The sequence below is a fragment of the Ammospiza nelsoni genome, chromosome 5 (genome assembly GCF_027579445.1).
Source record: "Ammospiza nelsoni isolate bAmmNel1 chromosome 5, bAmmNel1.pri, whole genome shotgun sequence".
NCBI classification, from domain to species: Eukaryota; Metazoa; Chordata; class Aves; order Passeriformes; family Passerellidae; genus Ammospiza; species Ammospiza nelsoni.
In genome coordinates, this window is record NC_080637.1 from 63,932,621 (window position 1) to 63,952,178 (window position 19,558).

Genomic DNA, 19,558 nt, shown 5'->3' on the forward strand with positions numbered 1-19,558 from the left:
GTGTAGAGTGAAGAGCAGGCAGACACATGCCTGCCTTTCAAATGCATGCTGTGACTGTGGGACTCTGGAGCACCTGGTCTGAGAGAGTTAAGGAGTGTGTCTAGACCATTAGTCATCCTTTTCAGGTGAAAACTTGGCACTGCTTGCTGCTCTGTGTTCTAAAACTGGAACTGAACGAGTGTAGATACAGAAATAGCTGCCTTGGATGGGGTTTCTGCACCTTTTGCATTATTTGCAGTTTGAAATAACATTGTTTGCATTCAGAAATAGCACCATGTCATCACAGCCACAGGGAGAAACTGCTGATATCCCTGTGGGGCTGTCTGCTGCAAACCCACTGTGCTGTTTTCTTCAGAAGGTGTGAAGCACAGTGACCCCACAGGAATCTGCCTGTGTGATTTCAGTTCTTTCCTACCTTCTCCCATGTGACAGGGGCTTGCTGCCCAGTCTGTTAGTGATTAGGACACATCTCTGACTCAAGGGACTGTGGGTGGGATGGAGGAATTTTTGCTTGCCTAGTGCTTTTTGTCCCAGAAGGAGAATTAAGCATGTGTGTTCCACATGACAGAAAGCAGGTGTTTTCCTGCCTTTTCTGTACTTTGCCTTCCCCTGACTGTTTCAAGTCTACTTTATTTTTCTGCTTGTCTTTGTTTCACCTCTTGTGCACCAAGAATTGCAGCAGCTCCCCATATTTTCATCTTCCCTTCCTGTCCTGTGGCTAAGCCTTTTCTCATTGTAGATTGTTCATGTCTTGACATGTTTGTGTCAGCCATCTTAAGGCATTAAGGACAAGTGTCTCAGTATTTGTGTGACTGTAGGAAACATGAAAATAGCAGAAGAGTTAAGGTATTTCATGTCAATTCTGTTTTTCAGGAGTGTGGATCAGCTTTATGTTGGGGAACATTTCCCTCCCACTGCCTCCCCATTCTTTTTGCTGCTTAGTTTATTCCTTGGGACGTGTGCAATGCTGGTGAAAGAAACTGGAGTCACTGTTTTTGGTGTGTGCTTGGTTTATGACTTCTTTTCCCTCTCCTACAATGGACTCAAATTGTAAGTAACTTCTTGTGCTTCTGGTGCTTTTCAGGTCTTTTCACCTGTTAGTCTAAAATATGTATTATTATGGTATGCAGCACTGGAGGGAGATGGACTTGCCCTGCTGAATTAGATGGATATTTGATAAATTTGGAGGGACCCACAATTGCATTCTGTGTTTTGTCGTGGTGGTTTTTTTTTATTTTTTAAATTTATTTTTATTTTAAATTTTTTGTTGCTCTTTTGCTGCCTGATTACTTTTGTTGGGTGAATCGACCAGATGTGAAGAACTGACCCCTGAAATGCTGAATTCACCCTGGCAAGACTAACATTTATTTTTAGTGTGGGAGTTCTGACTGAAGCATCAACATCCTGAAGTTTCTCCGGTTTAACTCCTTCCATTCACAATGTCTGCTTGATTATTCTGATACAATGCCATGGGTTTAGAAATGTTATATGATGTTTAGTAGTAAAACCAGGTTTGATATTTTTTCTGTCCTTTTAGAATGGAAAAAGAGGGAAAATACCCATCCAGTTCTGGTTGGAATAGTTAGCAGCTCTCAGAAGTCAGTGGAGAAAAATAAAATACTTTGGAGTTTGTACCCCTCACCCACTTATAACTGTCACAAATAACTGTGCTGTTTTCCATCTCCATTCAGAGTCAGAAGTCCTGGTTTATTAGAAAATTTTTATAATAACAATTACATATAGATTTTATCTGTTTTTTTCCCAAAACATCCTTGGTGCAGATCTATGAGTGTATATAAGAGCTCAGTGCTCCTGAGAATGGGAATTCTTACTCCTCATATCATTTTTGTGTTTTCACTGGGGCTGCCCACCAGCCCTGGAACCTGTCACACCCTACATGAGCTTGTGTGCATCTGGGTTATAAAAAGGACACTGAATTTGTGTTTCTCCAGTGAATTAAATGAACAGAGCTGGCACAAGGTGAGAGCAGCAGCTGCAGGGAGGACACGGGGGACTCTCAGGAGCATCCTGGCTTCCTTCCCTTTGTGGCCCTTTCTCCAGGCCCTCATGGGGACAGACCAGTTTCATACCTGCCCTGTGGCAGCACTGGCAATCAGCAGGCAGGGGATTCCTCCTCTTTTCACTGGATAAGTAGTTCCTAATGGTGTGACTGGTGGGCAAGGAGCCAGGGAGATTTCTGGGGGCTGACAGCCAGCTTGCTTGTTAACACTTGTATTTACACCCTGACAGGCTGTTTCAGGAGCTGCCTGGCTAAAGGGAACACAACTCTTAATTAACTGCAGGAAAATCTGTGCCTTCCTCCTCCCTCCTTTCCTCAGTCTCCCCCTTCCATAGCCCCACATTCCAGGGGCTCTTTTCAAGCTGTTTTTTTTTGTTTCAGTGGTGGCCAGTTGCCCAGATGTGGCACTATTTAGCTTGTAGGAATGGAGCTGTTAATCCAGATGTGCTGTATTGTGTTATCTCCTCTGGTTGCATGTATTGTGCATTTATCTCTTTGTGATGCTCAAGATTATATGATTGCATTTGACTTTAAGGGGCAGCAGAAAACAAACAGCCTTCTATGTGCTGCTGAAAATTCCTCTGCTCCTCCTTCCAACCTCTCCAGATTTGTTTTCTGTTTAAAAGTGGTGGAACATCATTTGTTTTCTGGAGCAAAAAATTAGGAGTGACACCACAGTGCTTCCCATTTTAACAGAGGTCCAGAGAACAGCTTGATACAGGAGTGCTTGTCTTCTCTTGCTGTCAAGTCTCTAGCTCTAGTTAGGAACCAGTAAATACTGTCCTCAGCACACAAAGGCTTTTTTAATGGATTAAAGCAGTATTGTCTGTTGTAGTTTTGTTAAAAATAGGTTAGAAACTGCTGTAAAATGTGGTGGTGTTCACAGGGGTCTCAGGATGAGAGAAAAGACAAGGATCTGACTCCATGTTTCAGAAGGCTGATTTATTATTTTATGATATATATTATATTAAAACTATGCTAAAAGAATAGAAGAGAGGATTTCATCAGAAGGCTTGAAAGGAAAGGAGTGGAATGGAATGATAATAAAATCTTGTGACTGACCAGAGAGTCCGAGACAGCTGGGCTGTGATTGGCCATTAATTAGAAACAATCACATATGCACCTGTTGCATTCCAGAGCAGCAGATAATCATTGGTTACATTTTGTTTCTGAGGCCTCTCAGCTTCTCAGGAGAAAAAATCCTCAGGAAAGGATTTTTCATAAAATATATCTGTGACAGTAAAATAGTTGATAATTGTTAAGCATGTACTGTTAGTTTGGTTGATATATTGTAAAAGGGGTTTAAAGAGTAGTTATAAGAAATATGGTACTCAACGTACCATAACACACCTCAGTAAAGTGCAGCATCCCCCAGGGAAAACGAGCCAGCCTGGACAGAGCTGTAGTGGGCCAATCCAGCGCCTTAAACCTTCATGCAAATGAAGGATCCAAAAAGAAACCAATCCAAAGGGACAAAACCAGGATAAAAAGGGGCTTCTGACCCACTGAATTTGTGCCACATCGGGGTCATCGGAGACATCCCCAGCACCGGTGCTGCAGCATCCTCGACGGGAGCGCTCCTGCTCAGCCTGGGCCCCCCATGCTTCAGGCCTTTCTTTTTCTTATAAAAAATCCTGAAATCACTTTAGTACCAGGAGCCTGCTCTCGTTTTTAACACTTAGATACCATGTTGTGCTGATTTCACAGCGTTCAGCCTTTTGATGAGTAAAAGTGCACAGAATACAAGTCCTCGCATCCTTTTCTTTCCCTTTCCCTGCCTTTCCTCAGGAGGAACGGGGCCATTCCCCAGAGGCCCTCCCGGCTGCCCGTGCCTGCTCCGTGGGGCTCATCGCTGTCCGGCCGGGAGAACGGGAAGCAGCAGCAGCAGCAGCAGCATCGCTGTGCCCAGCGCGGCGCCTGGAGCTCGTGCCACCCGCCCGGGCCCCGCGAGCAGCCCAGCCTGCCCGTGCCCAGCAGGGCCATCTGGGCCATCCGCAGGTACTGCTGCACACCCCTGCTCCCTTCACCTCGTGTTAGCCCTTTTTGTCCTGAAATTGCTGTGGGTGTTTACGGTAGGAGTCCTGGTAAAATATATGTATTGTGTAAGTGTTGTGGTGTGCTGTATTGTCCCATTTTGGCCTTCCAGGTCACTTTCCCAGGTGTGCCTATACTCTCTCCCTTCCCCCTTACCCCCATGCTGAGTGAGTCCTGTCACTCAGACTTAACATTCCAGCAAGGCGTAGTGTGGTTGGTCAAGTTCAAAGGATGCCACTCAGGCCTGGGGGTCATTGGCCTTTCTGGGTGTCATCTTCCCCTGAGACCCTGCCCCTCTCACCTGGTTGGTGGCTCACCTGTACCTCCCCTCCCCCTGTCCCTGAGCTTAAAAAGGTCATCAGACCATGTGGTCAGCATTCTGTTGGAGCAGTTGCTCACGTTCAGACCTCTGTAACCATGGAATAAACCTCTGGACATTAAACCCTCCAGCAGAATCCTCTCCTTTTTCTCTTCACCATCGCCTGAAGTTATTCCTCCTGAGGTCAACGGGGTTCCAACAAGCCTGGACTTGTTCAGTGCCCGGCTGCAACCACCAGCAAGCCAAGGTATCTCTGGGGTGACACACCGCAGTTGCTGCCTTTGGCCCAGCAGCGAGGGTCAGACTGGCCCAGGCACAATCTAACTGGTAATATTGGGAGCCTTTTTTTCCAATATATAAGTGGTCTTGCCCCAGTCCTAGTTGTTCTAAATGGGCTGCAGCTGTGATGCCCTTAATTGGGCAGCTGCTGTGGCTAATGAAGATAACTGGGATAAAAGGGGGTGGGCTGGCCAGTCGGGGAGAGCCTTGGAGGTGCCCTGATGAAGCAGTAGGAACAACACTGCTGTGAAGAGCTGCTTGTGAGAAAACCACCCTGAAGGTATGGGACTCTAGAACTATGATAACAACAATATGAATACAACAGTTGTTCTTGTGTTACTGGGAGGAGGTGGAAGGAGGGTTAAGGGAGAAAGGAGGAGAATGTCTATCAGAAATCAGGGCAACCCCAGTGATGGGGAGAGAATGATGCATCTGACTCCATGGCTATCAGAAGGTGTAACAGGCACAGGGCCTGCAAGGCCTGTCTGGTGGTCAGCAGACTAAGATAGGAAATGCCAAGTTATGATGACTGGAACTAGAAAGCTCCTTTTTCTGCCTCCAGACCCTTGCTTATCTCTCTGTAAGACTATAGGCCACTTCCCTTTGACCCTTACAATTGGACAATTCCTAAAACCCCTGAAACCTATATAAAGGGCTACTTTTGCCTAGTTTGGTAGAAGAGCTCTCCCTGAGAACCTTCACAGAAGGTTCCTCACACAGCCTTCTCCTCTCTCTCCCTGTGTCTGCCAAAGGCCCTTAGCAAGCAAAGAGCTGAAATCACAAAATGAGCTGATAATCACAAAAGATCTGATATCACCTAAACTTGCTAAGGTAGCCTGTGGCTGGGAGCTGCCTGGGAACTCGGGCTGTGCTGAGCAGGACTGCTCTATCTGGCCAGGGATACCCGGAAACCCGACCAAGGCTGCATTAAGAAGGCAAATTAATTACTTTATTATACTACATTACTATACTAGATTAAACTATATTATATTATGTCTAAAACTGAGTTTGCCCAAGCACCCAACTTCACTCAGCTGCACAGAATCTTGTGGCTGTCTGCTGATGGACAGTCTGCACACATGCTTGGCCCTTGTGAGAAACAACTGCTCACTTTGAAAATTTCAAAACATTTATTATACCTTAACAAAGACACAACAAAGGACTACATAAGGAAAAAGTTGCAGTGCTGAGAACTGCCCCTCATGGATACCACATGGCTGGTTCATCTTCAAGATGGATGCTCAGTCTTTTATGCCCCTGGGGTTGCATCAGCCAGCCCTGGCCCCTCCCAAGGTCTGTCACTCAGCTCTTCTTGGCCATTTATCAGTGGAGATGCTTTCTTGTCACTGGATTGGAGGTCAGGTGTTGCCATGCTGCCCCCCTGAGCACCCCCAAGCTTTTCCATTCCCCACTGCCCCATGCCAGGGACACCTGTGCAGCTTCTTTGTACCTGTCCTGGACAGCCCAGGCTGTGTGATGGCAGCAACACAGGGGGGAAAGGGAACTGTGGGGAGAGCAGAGGGCATCTAAACTACAATAACGTAACTGTACAGCACTAAAGCTTTTCTTAATATTGACACAATAGTGATCTTTTAATTGTGAGAGCCAATCATCTCATTATCCATCTATAACAGCCTGATAGGCCAAGGAAACAAAACACCATCACTTTGGGTAAACAATCTCCATATTGCATTCTACTTTGGCCCAACACAGGAGCAATGAATGAGAGAAGAATTGTTTTGATCGTTCTTTTCTCTGCTTCTCTCTCTGCTTTTCTCAGGTTCAGAGAATGTGAATCCCACAAATATCTGAGGACATGTTAGTGTTTTTGTTCTCTTTGATCCTTGTATTTGTCTCTGTTTTCCCTGATGGATAGTGTCATAGGATCGTTCAGGTTGGAAAAGATGTCTAAGATTATCAAGTCCAGCCATTACCTCAGCACTGCCAAGCCTGCTACTATGTCCCTAATGCCACATCTGCACATCTTTTAAATACCTTCAGTGATGGTGACTCCACTGCTTCCTTGGGCAGTCTGTTGTTGACAACCCTTTCAGTGAAGAAAATGTTCCTAATATCTAATTTTAAACTTCCCTGGTGTGTCTTGAGGCCATTCCTTTTGTCATGGTGCTTGCTACTAGGGAGAGACTGATGCCCACAACAGGGGGCAGGAGGTTAATATAAAAAGCATCTTCTGTCTTGTTCCATCATCTTATTCCTTGTTCCTTTCACTCCTGTTTTTTCATACTGCTCCTTTCTCCCCTCCTTTGCTTTGTACTTTTTTCCAGACACCCTCCCTCTGCCCCCGCTTTTGGGAACATCCCTTTCTTGCACAAAGGGAAAGCCTCTTGCCTCCCAGCCTCTTCAGGGGAGGCTGCAGAAGCTGAGTTGGAGAGCCTGTGCACGTGGGACGGCTCCAGAGCGAGCTCCTCCACGCTGCCAATTGGCATTTGCTTTTTGGCAGCTCCCCCTTCAAGTGTTGTGAAGGATTTGTGCACATGGCAAACCAAGCCCTGCGTGTACATAGCTGCTTTCTGTTTGAAAGCTCTCATGGTGGTGTGAGCTGCTCAGCTGCTCTCTTCTCAAGTGACTGACTGTGTACAGCACACTTGCAATGGCTTGCTGTGTGAGAGTTGGCTGTGGGATGCCCAGAGTGGAGCTGGCTTGGTCCCAGTGGCTGAGAGGGAAGCGTGCCTGTTGTGCTGTTGACATATTATATGGTATGAAGCAGGAAGAACTCAATACAATTTCTCTATTAAAATACATTCTGTATTAAAAAAAAAATCCTTGCTATAGAAGAAAAAAAGAAGAAGTTGCTGTTGAATCTGTAAGATTCTTTATGCAATTTTGCCTTGGAATTCACATTTGTCTGACTTGTGTAGGTCTTCTTGCATAGCAAAAGGATGGGGGGGGAAAAAGCTTTAAATATTTCAGGACCTCCAAAATTGGTGGACAGACTTGGCATAGTGAAGTAGCTTCAGGTATCTTATTTAGTCTACCAGATTACTAGTTGTAAGGTTTTAATGAAAATAAAGTAGCAAGGCACTAATCTGTACTTTTAAGTACTTATAATGTGATCAAGTAGGTTTCTATTTAATAATAATTTATTGTACCTCTTCTTGCTACAGCAACTGAAAAATGCAGGAAGATGTAATGGAAGAATTAAGGGAATTGGTCTAATTGGCAGTAACTGGCGCTAGTTATGTAAATTCTTGGTGCAGAGATATTTTTGTTCTTTATTGTCACTTACTCTTATCTTCAGCCATCCAGTGAATATGTGGGTTGCAGTCCCAGTTGCCTTTAGGAGTAAGGAATGAATTAGTCTGGAGGAAGCTGTAGGTTTTATCACCACTATTTATTGCAGTTTTGGGGAATGCTGGCATATGCTACTGAGATGAGCTAACTAGAGTCTCTTGTGAGTTTGATCCACCTCCCTGAGTTTTAAAACCTGAAGGAGGCTTGTGAGTGTGTGTGCATTTCCATATGAGATAAATGGGGAAGGACAGACAGAACTTTCATGTCAGGCTTGTACTTGAGTTTGGGGTAAGGCCTCAGTGCCTTCACTCTGGTGTGGTCTGTGTCCTGTTGAAAATCACTGTCAGTGGCAATCATCACTCATTCTTTTTCATGATTTGTTGAGGCCACTGAAAACTGGGATTTATTTTTTTACCTTTTTTCTTTCCTTAATTGGTTTTGGTTATGCCATGTTCTATGTGCCACACACTCTGTGTTGCCAAATGTGATCTAGCCCATGAACACCTCCAAGGCACCTAATCACTCTGAAGGTTTTGAGTTTTATAAATAGCTGGGGACTGCAGTCTAAGCTTCTTGGAAAACAAGACTCCACAACAGCTTGCATACTTTTGAAACTGAAATCTCTGTTTCTCTTTGGTGTCCCAGAAGCTCATTTTTATTGTGTCTGCTGGTGGTGAGACTCTTCCCTTGCAGTGGACCATATACTGGAATTAGTGTTACTGTTTTCCATGTATATGAATGGTTGCATAGTGTTTTTTGTATATTATTTTTATTTATGTTTTTTTTTTTTGCCAGGTTACATGAAAAGCAGGTGTACCTGGAGCTGTGCCCAACAGCATCACTTTAAATCTGTATTGTGTGTATAAGAATGTGGGAGTTCACTACTCATTAACATTGTGGGAACCAGGCCCAAAACCCCATTGATCCAAAATCCAATGAAATCCTAAAGGCTGTAGGAGGGATAAATGGGATCTGATGACTAAACTGGTGGTGCTGTTGTTCCCTCTTACAGTAGCAAGGGAAGATGGAAATGCTCTGCAGAATGTGGTGCATTCCAGGGATGTCTGTGCTGGCCCTAAGTTTGATAGACTGTGAGGAAAAATATGTTGAGGTCATAACTTATCTTCCCTGAGTCCCTGTGCAGTGTGCATGGTCAGGGGTTGAGCTGAAACAGATGCTGTCCTTCAGCATGAGGGAAGGCACTGGCACACACAGTGTGGGACTGTGCAACAATTGCTTGGCTTTTCCTCACTGCCTCCTTCTATTTCCAATCCTTTATGTAGCAATGATTTTTAATTTTTTTTTTCTTTTTGGACTGATATGATAGTATAGAGTATAGCACATTTCTGCTTAAACATGAAATTACTGTTCAAAAAGCAGAAGTGTCAGCTGAATTTCTGTTCCTTCCCCATGCCACACAGGGCAATGCTATGTTCTAGATTTGTAACTGATAAAGACAGAAAAGTGTGACCACTTTCCCAGATGTGGGCTTTCATGTGTGCAAACTTTACCTTTTCTTGAATTTGTTACAGAGTGTTTGATAGGAAAATGTGGGTGTGAAACTGCCTGTGTTATAAAAGTGAGAGGAAAACACTTTCTGTTAGATGGGGTACAGCTTTCTTAAATTTTGGTACAACTTCTTTAAATTTTGGCGAGTTGTTCCCATTTGCACTTACACACTCTGGAGGTCAGTGGTGGTCGCTTTCAAATGCAAAGCACAGCAGCAGAAAGCAACGTGTCTCTGAGAAAAGCAGCAGGGAGGTAACTATTGTTTATGTTGAGTGTTTGCCCCTGACTAAAATGAGGCAGGAAACCTGGGTACTTGTCTCTGGCCTGGAAGTTCCTTGCTGTGCCAACAGCAAAATAGCAAGGAAGTGTTAAAGGGCTTTGCAAACACCACTGCAAAAGCTGGTGGAGAAATTCCAGGGCAGTTTGGGGTTGTCTGTGGTGAAAAAGGTCTGGGTATGGGGATAAATCACATGGACTCCTTTCCTTCATGGTGGAAAAAAACCCCTGTTTATTCACATAACTCCTTTTTATAGAGTTTTCCAGACCTTGTGTGTGACTCCAATTGCTCAATAGTTTTCTTGCCAATTACTTATTGGTGTGTAACAATTTGTCACCCTGTATTGATTGGTCACTCAAACCCTCCGTGTGTTCGTGCAGGAAAAGTTGTTTGTGAGAGATAGTTGTCATTTTTCTATCTAAAACCAGTTTATACAGGTGCAAGTTGTTTTTCACCCAGGAGCAGATTGTTATGCTAACGAACTGCTCACACCAGAATTGCTTTCACATGGGAACTTGCAGTGGCTGACAAGGCCAGCCATTGATGTTAGGAGAACAGGCTTGCTTTTATGAAGCCTTTCTTTATGATTTTTCTACCTTACTGCAACATCTGGGAGCCTGGCAGTCGAAATGCTTTTCTTCTTTAGGAAAGCAAAACGAGTAATCTGGAGCATTAAGCAGTAGAGCCAGCCCAGGCTTTTTCCTTCCTCTGTCACTGGTGATGTCCTCAGGGTTGCAAGATGTTACAAATAAAGGATCAAGCTCCTAGTCTGTGATACTCTGAGCAAAGGTTGGTATGAATTGCCTCTGTGTGAAAGCAGGGAAAAGGAAGTGCTGCATTGTCACTGGCTACAGGCTGTTTTCTTTTTTTTTTTTTTTTTTTTTGTTTTTTTCTCTTAATTTATATTTAAAATTGAATTGAGAATAGGACAACAAAGTTTGCTCCAAAAGGCAAGTAGGGCCCTGAGTCCCAAGGCCTGGGGAGGCACAGTGAGTGCTGAAAGGTGGCAGATTAGGTAAGTGTCATTGCTATCCTGGGATCTGTGGGATGCTCCTTCTGGGGTGTTGCAAGTTTTTTTATTCTAGCAGGTTTGCTGAGGCTCTGTCATTCTTGCTGTTTAGTAAGCTTAAGTTATGAATGAAGTTTGGCTGCCTCTGGGGAGGTGGATTGCAGAGGTGGATTTGGCCTGTGGTTTGTTCTTCTCTGAACTCAGTTCTTCAGATGGCTTTTCCATTGTGAGTTTGAGCAATAGCTCTCTCTGCTGCTGTGTCTGTACAGTCTGTGTAGGAAATGTTGAGTGACTCTTTCTGAAGGCCAGGATTTCCCCTGCAGTCAGTGACAATATTTATTGTCATGCACAGATGGCACCTGAGGCCACCAGAAGGCTCTGCTAGTCTGGAAATGTGAGATGTGGGTGCCCCTGTGCTTACAGCCATGGATTCAGCCAAGGATTTACGTGCTCTGCCCTGGAACTGTCTTCCAGAGAACCCTTGTGTAATCTTGGGGAAATAATTACATCTCTCTGTTCCCATGGCATGTGCTGGAAGATGAGGCACAGTAATGCATGCTGCTTTTCCATTTGTGTGATGTGCTGGTTGTCTTCTGTCCCCCTCCCAAAAGAGAAACCAAGCCAAGGATTCTCTCTTAGGCATGCTTGTGCCATTATGTGTCTTAATTTTTGAAATCTTCAAGTGCTGTTTCAGTGCAAGTGACTGAACTCATTGCTTGCAGACTGAAGTTCAGTTAAGAGCAGCACTGCTTTGATATGGTGATGACTAAGGTTGCATGAATGCAGAAAAAGGCTTGTTTAGACCTCATTGTGCTGCAAAATATGCATTAGCCAGATAAGAAAGATCTGCTTTAATTTTGGCCTCCTTGTGTGTTTTTATTGTGACAGTCTTTAATTACACTATCACATGGCTTTTTCTTTTTTGCACAATCCCTGCTGGAGTTGTTGCCCAGAATGGATGGGGATCAGTTAACGAGTAACTATTTGATATTTTGTTTTTTCCTGGTCCAGAGCATTGCCCCATGCCGTATTTACTTCATGTTATTCAAGTCCTGCTCTGAGACAGATTTACAGCTTCTCAGTAATTCCTCTGTGTACACACCACCAAGTGCTGGTATTTCCTTGCAGTTTGTTACATAGGTCTGCAATCTTCTAAAGTACTTTTGGCATAGTTTCTGCATGTGTAACTTCCTTACTGTTCAGAACAAGTAAAGTGAATAGCCAGAAATTTTATAGTGGGGAACCACATGGATGTTGAGTTGGATTCACCTTTGTATTTACTTCATGGACATGTGCTGGTTGAGCAAACAGACTGCTGGCAGCAGCAGACTGTGCTCTGTAGGAGTCAGTCTTGAGAGGTGAGGGGCCTCTTCCTTTAGATATGTGCAGACTGAGGAGGCACAATGATATGATGTTCCCTTCCAGACCTGGAGAGGAATGAACCCAGCCCAGCATATGCAACTTCTTCTGGCAGCCCTTTCCTTCCTCTCTTCCCAGTTAGTTGCCCTGCCTCACCTGCTGCAGCCCATCCTCATCTCTTCTCTTGTTTGCTTTTCCTTAACCATGTAATTGTTCTGCTCTTTGCTCCTCAGGCTTTGCCTTTTGGATCTTGCTGCTTCCCTCAAGAGCTACTGTGTTGGTCTCACTCCCAAGGTCCCTCCTGTTCTCCTGTCCCCTAAGTCCTTGCCAAGCCAATTCAGGGGCCCTGATCTGTGTCCTTGTACTGCCTTTTGTGTCCTCCCTGTGCTCCCCTCTCCTCCCATCTCTCCAGTTCAGTCTTCTGCCCAGCATGGGGGTGAGGTCCCTCTGGATTCTTTCAGCTTTCAGCACTCACTGTCTTTGCTTATCTCCTCCTCCCCTCTGCATGGGTTTCTGCTCTATGGGCTGCAAACCTCAGTTTCTTTTTGACCTCATCTCTCCATGAGGTCAAAACCCCCTCCCTCATCTTGGGGGTTCAGCTCTCCTCTGCCCTATAGCTAATATACTGATTTTCCTGTGCTCTCTGCCTGGGTTTGAGGAGGATGGAGCATGGAGAGCCAGGCAGAAGCCAGGAGCCTGCTCTGCTCTGGTGCTTGGGGTGGCATGGAGCCACAGCTGATCTCACTCTTGGCTTCCCTGTGGCTGGAAAAGTAGGCACTTGTGCATGCAGTTGTTTGAATAGAAGAGGGTTGGTTTTAAATTTGACACCCTTTGTTGGATCTGTTTCAGCCACTGTTCTGGATAGCACTTCTCTTGCAGTGCAGAAAAACACCTCTCTCCCTCTTTATAAGTACTTCCTAGAAGGAAGAGGAAAGTAAACAATTTCTCCTTATATTGACAGTACCAAGAGGCCCTGTTTATTTCAGTAAGCAGCAAATAAACTGAAGTAGTTTGCCTTCATGTGCACTGAACATCAGAAAAAAGGGACAAGACGGAGTCTGATGTTACTTTTCTTAGCTGATGATGACTTAACATGTTCTAGCTTGGTTTTTTTTTTTTTTCCCTCTCTAGAGAAGATTATTTAGTCTTTTAAAGATTCTTTAGACTTTGATTTAGTTCATGAAAATCCATTTTTGTGGAAACTGTGCCTGGGATGAAGAATGGTGCTGTGCAAAACAAGAATCAGGAGGAGAAGTTAATGACTGGTTTTGGGTTTCTTTTTTCCCCATCTTCTGAAAGATGCTGATGGCTTATTCATTCGTGTGCAGAGGGAGAAGGTTTTTCTCTCTCATTAATGGGAACTGCATTTAAGCCCTGCAGTTGCAGTCACTTCATTGTACATCAGCCTCTTCTGTTCCCTGTGTTGCTAATTGGAAATCCCCAATTTGTAGGTGCAGCCTGTGTGTCCCAGAGCTGACTCACAGGAGTCTCTGTTCATTCCCTTTGCCTCACAGGACTGCCTTTCTATTCACAGTTCCTGGCAGTCTCATTAAAGCAGCGTTTGAAGCAGCAGTGTGCCCGTGTCCATTGGCTTTCTCTGAAAGCCCTGTAAACCACTGTCAAAGAATTAACAGCAGCTGAGAAACAGGAACAAACCCTAATGGCTTGCAAGGTCATTTTCCCTGCAGTAAATCTGGGTTAGTTTGGCACAGAACAGTATTTCAGTCACCCAGGAAATAAAAAAAAAAACAACCCAACCACAACACCTGAAGATGGATGATACTGAGATTATTGCAGGTATTTCCCAGGATAGCAAATCTAATTGAACAATTTCTCTCTTACACTTTGACTTCCAGGCACATTTTTTGACATCTTTTTGGAAACTTCTAGGCTGTTCTCAGGAGTAAAGGACTCAGCTGTACCTACCTACCTCATTAATGACTGATGCTTTCCAAGCTGGTCCATGTTTCCTCTGTGAGCCTGGTAATCACAGCATGTATTGAGGGAGGGACAGCAGACTCTCAGGACTAAGTTACTTGGCTTTAAATGCTCACAGGCTGATACAAGCAATCATTTGCTCAAAATAAGGACACCAATCTCATCAAGTGTGACTTTATGTGGATGGTTTAGGTTGTGTGATAAGGGTTACTTTGATTTTTTTAATATGAAGTAGCTGTTGAGATTTAATATTTGGTTAAAAAGTCTAAAAAGAAATCTGCTTGCATGTGTAATGCTTCTCTCAGCCTCCCTGTATGCTTTCCAAGATGAACAGATTCTTCCCTGACTGGAAGCTTAATCTTCAACTTAATCTAAAGTAGAGTATTAAATCCTCTTTCACATTTCTAATGCAGTTATCCCAATATTCTTTTCCAACGAGTGCATTAGAAACTTTAATCTTCTACTTGGCTTGGAAAGGCTGGAACACACTTTCCTCTCTTGATCTTTGAAATGCAGATTTTCTGTTTCTATTCTTTTAAGCAATTTCCAGAATGTGAATATCCAGGAAACTGCAGTGCAGAAGGGACCCTTGTAAAATGCATTCCACATTCCCAAACATCCATGTTAAAATTCAGAAATTGGCCAAAGTAAGCTGAGAAAGGCGAGGTTTGTGCTTGGGCTGTTGGAATGCTGCTGGTGAGTGTTTGCTCTCCAGGTCTGACAGGTCTCACAGCATCTGGTGGCACCCAGCTTTGCCTCATGAGTTCTCATTGCCTGCCACAGCTGATCATAGAGTGGTTTAAATTATAATCTTATACCAGAATATGCTGTGGTGGTTGTTTTGATTTCTTTTTTTTTCACCTCTTTTCCAAAAGTTAGGTTGTCTTAAGAAATTACCATTCTTTTGCCATGTGGGTAATGCAGTTTTTCCCTCTGTTTAAAGCTTTGGTTTGCAGCATGTTTGCTGTAGATCCTCTGCTCAGGCTGGGGCTGAAGTCTGCTCAAATCCCTCCTTTTGTGACCTGTGAAATCCCTTGGTTTTGCAAATCAGCTCTGGCATAAGGAGATATTAAACATAAAATGATTACTTTTAAATTAACTGTGGTTGCACTTTGGTGTGCTAGTGTAAAAAGTATGGAATAAAGTACTGTTCCATTTAATCTGTGAAAGATGCCAACAAACCCTCTGGGTGTTACTCCAAAGAGGAAAATTAGCAGGAAAAGCTTGACAAGAAACTTTTCCACTGATTGTTCACAATAAAATTCAGGGAAAGAGTTAGAGATGGAAGGGAGATGGAACATTACCTTTATATCCTTCCATAAAACACAGCTTTATCCCCTCATACACTGCTGTTACACACACAGTTCCTTCAAGGCCATGTAGGAATTTCTGCAGAGACCAAACTGGTGTAAAAATGATGGCCTTGGGGTCTCTTGGAATATTTTGGTATTATCTGATTTACTTACATTTACCATAATCTCTGCCTAATCTCATGTCAGCCCCTTCTATCACTGCAGCTGTGAGTTATCTGTAAAAGTTGGAAGCAGAGATTTTTTTTTTTTGTTTTCTGGCAGTAAACTCAGTTAATTTGTTGTTGTTCTCCCTCTTGTCTCCTGTTCTCTCCACTGTTAATTATATCAAACATTCATTTCAGCAGATGAGTTGTTTACAATACAAATGTTTTTGGTAAAAGCATCAGGAATTTTTATTTTAGAAAGCTGTCACCTGCTCTGTGCTCTAAATGTATGCTAATGCTGGTCTTTCTGCTCAGTCTGTGATGATCAGCATTCCTTGCTGGTCTTGGCTGGCACACTGTGGATTCACTGTAATGGCCCTGCCTGTGGTCCTGAGTGGTATCTCCATCATGGAATTACTCACTATGGAAAGTGAAATTCCTTCATTCATGGGAGGTGATGGATAGCTTTCCAGCCAGAGGGCATTTGTTCATGCATTTGGTCTAGTGCTGTGCATTAATGTAAATAGAGGAATTTTTGCATGATGCTTCTTCAAGGGAAGAAAACAACCCAACAAAGAATTGATTTTACTTTAAGTTAGGATTTGTCTGTTGAACTCCTATTAGTATATTTAACAAAACAGGAGAACACTGTGGGAGCACCATATCAAACCAGGGATCCATCTAGCTCAGTGTTCTCACCATGGTCATTACTGGGTGATTACAGAGAAGAGAAGGATGGGAATGGGGCCAGGACAGGGTTATCTTTCCTTACTGTGGCTGCTGAACGTGTGCCAGGCATTGATTTAGAGTCCATGGGTCTGGATGCTGTATCTGGAGCACTGTGTTTAAGACTCTCCATGGACCTGTCCTCTGTGGAGTTGCCTAATTTCCTTTTTAGAACTCTTCTCTCCTCTGACTTTAAAGGCCTCTTGTTGCTGGGAGTACTGTGATTTTAATTACACACCATATAAAGGAATCTCTTTGTTTGCTTGAAACCTGATAATTTCATTGGGAGCCCTTTGACTTTGTGTGATAAGAAGTAGAAAGTAATTTTGCTGGTTCCCTTCCTCAGGCCCTTCATCATTTTACAGTACCTCTGTGTGTGTGCTCCCTTCCCAGGGTGGAGAGCCCTGTTCTCTTGACTCTCTCCTCACGCAGACACCATTCCATGTGTCTGATGAGCCTTATTACCCTTTCCTGTACCTCTTTGATCTCTATTAGATCCTTTGGGAAATGGGCAGAGGAAGGGAAAGTCTCAGAATATCATGCTGGAACTCAGATTTTTATTCATTGCATTCTTAGTTCTGTTTTTCACAAGCTGCAATTTTTTTTTATGCTGATTTATGGCATTACTTTTTTATGTATTGTTTATTATTTTGTTTTGATTGGAGTCTGTTTAGGTAATGTGTACAGTAAAAATCAGAATGGAAAAATGTGAGTGCATTTTATAACTGTGTTTTCTGTTGTGTGTACTGGCTTTGGCTGCATCTGCCTGGCCTGTTCCCCGTTACAAGGGAAGGGCTGCAGTGAGATGCTGAGCTAAGCTGAGATGAGCCAGGCTGATTTTGGGGCCAGAGATTACACCATGGAAGTTTGTAGTTGCTGTATCTGGATCTCAGTTACCAAGGTGTGGGTTTACAGTATATCCTTCTCTTCTTAACTGCTCTTTGGGGAATCAGTAATATCTCAAAGAAACCTTGGGCAAGGCTTGTGGGCTGAGTAGAAGGGCACAATCCCCTTGTGTCTATGCTCTTATCACCCAGGGAGAGGAATTACCTCTCTAAAACAAAGGGCAGAAATTTTGAGCATTTGCCCAAATTCACAAACATAAAATGTGTCTTAAAGCAGAGACTTAATCCAAGATTTCCGAAATCAACAAAAGTCTTCCTCCCAGTAAATTGACAATTCCTTTCTTAAAATTTGCTGAAAGGATAGAGCCCCCTGTCATCCTCTGCTTTCCTGGAAGCTGAAGCTTCAGCATTTGTTGCTTTTGAGTACTGAGATCTAGACAGAGCAAGCCATCAGAGCTGCTGTCCCATGGCTTTCATGTCACTGTTTGTGGCTTTCATGTGACTCCATCAAAAGTGGAGTCAAGAGGCCAAATTAATTAATTAATTCTTTCAGTTGCCTTTAAAAGAGAAATGCTCCCAGTGGCACTAAGGAAGGAGAGAAGTGGGTTTTTTCTCTGTACAAGCTGTGCTTCTGTCATGGACCAAAGGCTTTCTCTGCCTTCCCTTACTCTTTGGGAGTCTGCTGTTTTTATGGATTGAAGGTGCTTTTTCCTGGGAGTTTGGAAATGCCAGGACAGAATGAGACTCCCTCAGTGGCCTACCAGCCCAAATGAGCAGCTCTTTCATGAGAAAGATGACTTTAATATTGCAGCAGAACACTCAGTTAATTATGAGGTGTGAATAAGGAATATGTTTCACAGTGCCTTGGCAATTTTCTGAGTTCACTGATCCGTAAACAAGATTATTCCCTAACAGTCCTTCATCTCTGCCATTATTGCACAAGGATATTCAACTTTAAATTAAATTAAAAATTATCATCGTTAAAGTTAGTTGAGCCATGGCTAATCTTTTGAGAATGTTTCCAGGATTAACTATTTTAGATTTGCTCAGTTATTTGGGGAAGAGAGATTTTTTTGTCATCCTGCCTGTGCCATTTTTATAAAGACCACGCTGTAGCAACCCTCTGCTGGGAAATGTGAATTAGACCAGTTTTTCTTTCTTTTCCAAGTCCTTCACACTTCAGGCAGCTGATGTTTTAGAGGGGAGGTGCTTCTTCAAGGTACATGGTGGCTTTTTTACAGTTCTTTCAGCTTTTGCTAACCCAAGAGCAAGGGACTGACTTTGATTCCTGACTGCCAGCTGTCCAGCCCAGCTCTGCCCGTGGCCCTCAGCCTGTTTGTGTGGGATGGGAGTGACACAGGCCATTGGTGCAGAAATGTCACACAGTTTGTGATCTCCCTGGCTAATGCAGAGCTGTAACTCCTTGAAGTAATTCTTACCATTACTTGAGCATCATTGTAGATTTTTAAGGTCAAGAGGGACCATTTATGATCATCTAATCTGAATTAGAGCATGGTGCAAGAGACAGAACTCCATGTAGGAATGACTGCAGGAAGCTTGCATTTCCCTGTGAGCTGTGTCACACATCTGTCAACAGCCCTGACTTTAAGGACTTGATGTGAGGGAGTATTTTAAATAATCCTTAGGTGGATGGTTGCAGCAGTATGCTATTCTCACTGTTAAAAATGTCCCTGTTTCTGGTTTGATCAGTCTAATTCCAGCTGCCAAGCACTGCATCTCATTATGTCTTTTTCCAGTAGATTAAACAGGGCTCTCCTTGCGGAAAGTTTTGCAGCCTGGAATTGTTGTTTTATTGTTCTTCCAGACAGACAGAAGGCTGGGCTTCCTCTGGGTACATCCACTCAGCAGTTGCTGTTGTGATGCAGTTTATGTATTTGGATTGGAACAAGTCTCACATTAGATAGTTGGGTCCTGCTAATAACGTGTCTGCACTGGCATGGAGATCAGAGTGGGTGAAGCAAGCTCTCTAAGCGTTTGCCAATCTTTGTTTTGTTTGTTTTTTTAGAATTTTTTCCTTTGGATGTCATGCTAAGCTGTTTGAAAGCAGTAAAATGCAGTTATGTTTTGCTGTGCAAAACTGGCATATTGTAAAAGCTTTGAGTAAAACCAACTAGATTAGGGTAAAATCAGCGTATCTTTGATAATAAATCCCTGTGGAGCAAGAACAAGCTCTTCCCATGTGCTTGTTGTGTTTTTAGCACAAAAGTGTTTCAATGTTAATTGGAAAATTAGTCATATGAGGAGGTACACTTGATCTTGCATCTGCACACACAGATGACATTTGGATGGTGTGCTGCTCCTGATCTTGGGAGTGCTGCCACGCATCAGCAAACGCAAGTGCTCCAATTCTGGAGCTGACATTTTGTCTGGAAGGGCTGTGAGCCAACACGTGCTCTCTGAATGCTGCACTGAGCCCCTGCTCACAGGGGTGAAGTTGGGGAAAAGGGAGTGGAGGAAATTTATAATGATCATCCCTTTTAACACGAGGTTATCCCTCACAATGTAGTTCCTAGC

The 19,558-nt window shown here is 43.5% G+C and overlaps 1 protein-coding gene across 1 annotated transcript in view; it reads left to right on the forward strand.

The window, feature by feature from the left end:
• The window catches only part of TMTC1 (transmembrane O-mannosyltransferase targeting cadherins 1), a 143,761-nt gene that overhangs the window by 14,788 nt on the left and 109,415 nt on the right, over positions 1-19,558 (forward strand). The window contains exons 4-5 of the mRNA XM_059471576.1: positions 874-1,050; positions 3,809-4,018. Of these exons, the coding sequence (XP_059327559.1) occupies positions 874-1,050; positions 3,809-4,018 (387 nt within the window). The remainder of the gene's footprint in view (positions 1-873; positions 1,051-3,808; positions 4,019-19,558) is intronic.